We start from the raw sequence: 7,110 nt of genomic DNA, 5'->3' as shown, positions 1-7,110 counted from the left end.
CCAATCGAGCTCTCTGCTCAGTGGGGCGCCTGCTTCCTCCTCTCTATCTCTCTGCCTGTTTGTGATCTCTGTCTGTCAAATAAATTTAAAAATCTTAAAAAAAAAAAAAGACTCACTCAGTACAGGGGAGACACACTAGATTTACTTTGTAGTGTTGTTGTTAATGATGAACATGGAATTTTTTTTTTTTACCTTTTTTTCTTCCCAAATAGCTATCCATTGGTGAAATGTATGCAAGGAAACGTCCCCAAAAGCAGATGCATTGAAGCAAATGAGAATATTGGAAAGGATAGAACTAGAAGCTCTGCATTGTAAGTGGAAACTATGACTGTCTGCCCTCCTTGTACCCTTTCCCCATCAGCTAGCCAGCAGAACGCACACGAAATGTATGCGTGGTCAGATGCTCTCCGCAGACCCACTCTTCACATTTGTGGCGCCTGGAGCAAGGGTACAAATGGAGGGCCCTGGCTTTCTCTTCGGGCTCTGTCTTTTCACCTAGGGTTCTGTCCCGGATTCATGTGGGCATGGCATGCTTCTCTGTGTGAGCAGCTTAGCCACATATCTCTGCTTTATGCGCCCTTTCCCATCAGCCACCCCATGGTCATACCTCTGGACTAGGGTTGCACTCAAAAGGACTCTCTTGGGGGAAAAGGCCAAAGGCCCTGAAAACATAGGTTTAGGTGGGAGACTTTGGAGCTGCAGGTACACAGTACCTGGTCTGTAAACAGAGTGCAGGAATGGGTGGGTGTGACCACTGGGTACCAAGGACTACTCACCCTGGACAGTCTCTACAGCCTGGGTCCCCAGCAAGGGAGTCCCCAGTAGCTTGGGTCTAGGGTTGCCAGGTAAGAGATGGGACACCCAGTTCAATGTGAATTTCAGATAAACAACAAAAAAATTTTAGTATAAGAATATCCCCTATAATACTTGAAACATGCTTATACTAAAAGAAATTATCCATTATTTATCTGAAATTCTTCATGGAGACCTGTTTTATTTGCCAACTCTCTCAATCCAAAGTGTTCCTAAAGGCAGTTCAGGCTCCCTGATTAGTCAAATAATTAAAGGTATATGGCCCCACAACTTTGAAAAAGTGATCATATTCCAACAGAAACACAGACTCTTAATGCTTGAGCCATGCAAATAAACTAGATACATATACCTGGAGAGAGTTTGGAAGCCCAAGTAATCAAAAACAGGTTTTGGAGAAATACTGGTTTGATGTCTGGTAATTAAGACTTAATTGCTTACCAAAATATCGTGACCATCTTGTATTCTCAGCCATGTAAAAGACTGACTGTGAGTATGAAATAAAGATCTTTTAAAACGTGTAAAAATGGGTATTGGCAGGAAAGAGCACTTCGTACTAATGGAAGATAGACATGTAAATCCCTGAATGTTAACAGAAAGTGATCTCACTTTATTGATCTGGGCTATGTTAAGAAAAGCCATAAACCACTTAATCTTCCTTGTATTGTTTTTTTAAGCCATTTTGAATTTTGTGTGTTTATCAAATTACATCATGGGAGCTGGGTGGGGAGGGGAGCCACAGTCCTTTTTGCCCTAGACTCTCCACCATCACTGTTCTCAAATATTTTCATCTATCCTTTGGACTATTGTAGGGTATAAACTGTGTCATCACATCTGGATTCAATAACAAAGTGACTAACAACATTTGTACAGTTTTCAGCTGGTGTCTGACTCAGTGACTTGCGGTTCATTTCATCCCCGCAAGCATGGTTAGTTTTCTAGAGCACCAGTGCCCTTCTTCTAGAAATGGTGTAGGCTAGAATGGCAAGTGCCCAAGGTCAGGGCTGAGGAACCGAAGTCTGTGTCACTGTCACCAAAAATACAACTCTGCAAGGCCAGATACGACTCAGAACACCTGAATGGATTTAGCTGAACTCTCACTTAAAAGTAATCACTTAGGGGCGCCTGGGTGGCTCAGTGGATTAAGCCGCTGCCTTCTGCTCAGGTCATGGTATCAGAGTCCTGGGATCCAGTCCCGCATCGGGCTCTCTGCTCAGCAGGGAGCCTGCTTCCCCCTCTGTCTCTGCCTGCCTCTCTGCCTACTTGTGATCTCTCTGTCAAATAAAATAAATAAATTAAAAAAAAAAAAGTAATCACTTAAAACCATCCCCATTCTGGACTCCTCGGGCTCACTAGTCACACCTCTAAAATTAGGAGGCATGCATTGGGAGAAAGATGGCACATTGCCCACATTCGTTCACTTTAAAATTTTATCTTATGGAGATATAATTCATCTACCATAAAGTTTGCCCTTTTAAAGTCATAATTCAGTGGTCTGAATGAACATTCATTCATTCTTAGTTCCTCCCCATGCTACTAAAATTACAATAAAGGGATAAGTCCACAAGGACAAAGAGGATTCAAGAGGCTACAGCAAGATAATAATGAATCTCACAGATCTGAGAAAGCTGTTTGCTAAGCTAGCAGTGGGGAAAGCCAAGAAGAACCTAATTCTACTACAGAACTTCCAAAAACCTCAGGACTTGGCACCAGATACCTGTGGTTACAGAAAGTGGGGTTCAAACTGGGAAGATTGGTTGAAAGTCTACCTAAAAAGGAATTAGGTTGGGGCACCTGGGTGTCTCAGTTGGTTAAACTTCTGCTTTCAGCTAGGGTCATGATCTCAGAGTCCTGGAATCGAGTCCCAGGTCAGGCTCCCTGCTCAGTGGGGAGCCTGCTTTTCCTCTCCCCCCTCATTCATGCTCTCTCTAGCTATCTCTCTCTCCCTCTCTCAAATAAATAAATAAAATCCCGCCCTTTCCTGGGGTACCTAGGTGGCTCAGTGGGTTGAGCCTCTGCCTTTGGCTCAGGTCATGGTCTCGGGGTCCTGGGATCAAGCCCCACATTGGGCTCTCTGCTCTGCGGGGAGCCTGCTTTCCCCTCTCTCTCTGTCTGGCTCTCTGCCAACTTGTGGTCTCTCTCTCTGTGTCAAATGGATAAATAAAATCTTAAAAAAAAAAAAAAAATTCTGCCCTTTCCTTCCCTGCCTGCTTGAACCTCAGCCACCATCATGAATAACACAGGAACTATCCAGACCAGGAAGTCATGACCAGCTGACTACTTCAGCAGAAGCAGATGGTCATTGATGTCCTTCACCCTGAGAAGGCAACAATACCTAAGACAGAAATTTGGGAAAAACTAGCCAAAATGTACAGGGCCATGACAGATGTCATATTCATATTTGGATTCAGAGTCCATTTTGATGGTGGAAGGACAACTGGTTTTGGCATGATTGATGAGTCCTTGGATTATGCAAAGAAAAATGAACCCAAAAGTGACTCTCAAGACATGGCCTGTATGAGAGAAAAAGATGTCAAGAAAACAGCAAAAGGAACACAGAAACAGAAGGAAGAAAGTCAGGGGGACTGCAAAAGCCAATGTCGGCACTGGCAAAAAGTGCTGAGAAAAGAGCTGAAATTGAACAACAGAAGGAGTGACTTTATCTGCGGTGCTTGTGCAGACTTTTCGTGAGAGGGTTAATAAACTAAAAACATTAAATAAATAAATAATCCTTTAAAAAAAGAACAAAGAGTTCTTGGAAATTAAATATATTATAGTGGACATTAAAAATCCTGTGCTAGACCTGGGGTTCTCAAAGATGTATACATCCTAAACCTAGACAAAATCTAGGGATTAAGATTAGGGACTTTGAGATGGGGAGATTATCCTGGATTATTAGGTGGGGCCAAGCTAGTTCCACGAACCCCTAGAAGCTGGGAAATTTTCCGGCAGGAGACCAAGAGATTCCACAATAGAAGGAAAGGCAGGAGAGATTAGAAGCATGGCAAAGACTCCATTCATTGTTGCTGGCTTTGAAGATGAAGGAAAGAGGCCATGAACCAAGAAATATGGGTAGCATCTAGAATCTGGAAAAGTCCTTAACTGACAAGCATCCAGAAAATGCAGACCTCAGTTCTACGATCTCATGAAACTGAGTTCTGCCAACAACCTGAATAAGCAAAGAAAGATTCTTCCCAAGAGCCTCCAGAAAGGAACGTAGCCCTCCAGAAAGGAACGTAACCCTCCATATCTTGACTTGGGCTCGGTAAGACTCATGTTAGCCTTTCTTACCCTCATCAATGTATGTTGATACATTTGTGTTAAGTCACTCCATGGAATAGAAAGTCAAGTGAATTTCCTAGAAAGTAGAACAAAAAACAAACAACTGGAAAATAGCAGAGAAAATATAAGAAGATTGAAAGTCAGATTCCAGCAATCCAGCATTTAAAAAAAAAAAAGGAGCTCAGAAGAGAGTTGGAGGAAATAGAAGGAAATCACCAGGAAAATAGGAATTTCTCCAAGCAGAAGGCCATGATTTTCTGATTTGAAGGGCTCACTGAGGGCCCAGTACATGACATGTATTTATGAAATACAGAACACTGAAGACAAAGATCTGGCAATTTCCAGAGATGAAAAAAAAAATTGGGTCATTTTTAAAGTAAAAGGAATAAGGATGATTTTTGACTTCTAAGGAGATGAGGGGACAACGAAGACTTGCCTTCATTTACTGAAGACTCGTTCCTTCTACATACAATGAGTGCCATGTTTCCAATGGTGGGAATTGTACAAATAAAAAAGACGGTAAGAAGCATATCACCAACTCTGACAAAAGTTATTAATAATACCACCTCTCACCACTTCAAACCCCTCAGATTGTTTTTCAGAGTCCATAGTCTCTCAGGGTTTGAAGTGGCGGGGGGGGTGGGAGGTTGGGGTACCAGGTGGTGGGTATTATAGAGGGCACGGCTTGCATGGAGCACTGGGTGTGGTGAAAAAATAATGAATACTGTTTTTCTGAAAATAAATAAATAAGTAATAATTTAAAAAAAATAATAATACCACCTCTCCCCTTGATGCAATACGGATCAGTCACAACTCTTTGGCACAAGTGGAGAGAGACTATAGCATAACTAGATTCCCTGTTGAGTAGGCCTGGGGCCATTTGTATTATCATTAATACTTCTTGCTGCACTTGGGTCAATAAAACAGGCAAGATAAATAGACCATGCATCCTGCGAAGGAATAAAGCTACTTGGCTTTCTAAGATTAATCCTCAAGACCTATGAGATTTGTTCTCTTCTCCTGGGTTGACCAATGGGGGTTGCTGGTTTTGAAGCATCTTACAAGTGGCGATAACTGTTCCTGTTTTTGTCAGAGTGCTCGTGATATTAATCCACCAAATTTTCTCATGTTTTAAATCATCTTCTCAGTCACTCTCGTGCCAGATGTTCTCTCAATACACTTGAGTATGGACATGACTGGACAACTCACTCCTGGAGATGGGGTGAAAATCTGGATCTCAAGCATTCCCTGTGTTGGTTAACTTCTCAAACGTGAGAGAATAACCAAAAGAGGGGCCTGAGAGACTGACTATAGAAATGGATAATGGTCAGATTATATATGATAATAGAACTCTGAACCACAACCAGTTCAGGAAGCTAAATCATAACCTCTACAGCAAATAACACAAGAACAGTCAGGATTTGGTTAATGACTGCCAGCTTTCCTATTTTCTTTTTTGTCCTTGTTTCCAAAGTAGTACCAATCAGAGAAAGCCGAATATACTGACCATATCAATCGTGGGATGAAAATCTTTCACTTGTATGACTGCACGTAGCTTTCAACATTTAAACCATACCTCGTAGCATATCTTGTAGGTTTCTGCTGTATTCATCACTTCTCTTCTAATTGCAAGTGACAGAAGCCCAACTCAAGGGGTGCCTGGGTGACGCAGTCAGCTGGGCTTCCAGCTTTTGATTTTGGCTCAGATTGTGATCTCAGGGTTGTGAGAGGGAGCCCTGTGTCAGGCTCCCTGCTCAGAGAGGGGGTCTGCTTGGGTTTCTTTCCCCCTTCCTCTCCCCCTTTTTCCTTTCTCTTTCTCTCTAGAATAAATAAATACATCTTAAAAAAAAAAAAGAAAGAAAGAAAGAAAGAAACCCAACTCGAGGTATCTTAACTAAAAAAGATAATTACTGGTTCACATAACTGCCAATAATAGGAATAAAGTAGATTTGGGGCATAATTGAGTCCTGATTAAGTGAATGAGCTTTGGGCATGGTTCAAAGTAGGGAAAAGAAGCTAATGTGTTCTTCTGGTTAGGACCCTTTGGGCTTTTCAATGTATTGTCGTGTTTTCCAGTGACGCTGTGTAATCTGTAAGGATATATCACATGCTTGTACTATGAATGATCATGAAGTTCAGAGGGGATTATCTTGGTAGAGAAAAGCTAGACATACTAGTTCCCTTGGAACCCCACAACCCTAGTAACAACCTTCTGTGGTACATCCTTCTGATGATTTCACCAATGACAGCCTTTGACAAAGGGAGACAGCCTCTTTGTAAAGATACACCTTTGGTCTAATTGTTGCCCCTCTGACTAGAAGCAACAGAAACAATTATTTGGCTCCTATAGAAACTGAATGCCTGACCTATCGAGGCCTTGGGACTCTTCCCCTGATATCTCTCAGTTTGAGGAGGGTCAACGTGGATCAATGACTAACAATGTAGGAAGGACCCAACGAGCCTCACAGATGAAATGCAAATGGGGTATTCAGAATGCAGCCAGCCTGGCCTTAGTAATATCTTGACTTTACACACACACAAAAGTGTGTAAAGTGGTAGCTATCTCTTTGGATTAACATGACTTAGATCATAAGGCTAATGACCACTTGTTTGAGTACACTGCTCATCACGTCTCCTACATTAGACATGTGGCCCAGAGTAGGAAGGCAATGGGTCTCCGTACAGTTTGCAAAATTTACTTATAATAGGAAGTCTGTGCATGTGTAGGGTAACAGATCTATGGGAAATCTCTGTACCTTATTCTCAATTTTGCTGTGAACCTAAAACAAAATACTCTTGCCCTTCTTGCATCTGCCCCTTCTGCATGAGAGGTGTAAATACAGGTAGAGGATGATTCATAAAGCAAATTTGTAGCTACTAAAATGGAGCACATAGAGGCACCTGGGTGGCTCATTGGTTGAGCCTCTGCCTTCGGCTCAGGTCATGATCTCGGGGTCCTGGGATCAAGCCCCACCTCAGGCTCTCTGCTCAGCTGGGAGCCTGCTTCCCCCACGCTCC

At 42.4% G+C, this 7,110-nt stretch overlaps 1 protein-coding gene across 1 annotated transcript; it reads left to right on the top strand.

The window, feature by feature from the left end:
• Positions 1-3,105: 3,105 nt before the first annotated feature.
• LOC122905327 (40S ribosomal protein S24-like) lies at positions 3,106-3,501 on the top strand. Its single transcript, XM_044246976.1, has one exon. It carries the CDS (start codon positions 3,106-3,108, stop codon positions 3,499-3,501), a length of 396 nt encoding a protein of 131 aa, XP_044102911.1.
• Positions 3,502-7,110: the final 3,609 nt, after the last annotated feature.

The sequence above is a fragment of the Neovison vison genome, chromosome 4 (assembly GCF_020171115.1).
Source record: "Neovison vison isolate M4711 chromosome 4, ASM_NN_V1, whole genome shotgun sequence".
NCBI classification, from domain to species: Eukaryota; Metazoa; Chordata; class Mammalia; order Carnivora; family Mustelidae; genus Neogale; species Neogale vison.
This window is presented reverse-complemented; position numbering and strand designations above follow the sequence as displayed.

What these genes read in the sequence shown, in the direction of transcription:
- LOC122905327 (XM_044246976.1), top strand. Translation starts at nt 3,106, where the DNA reads ATGGTCATTGATGTCCTTCACCCTGAGAAGGCAACAATACCTAAGACA.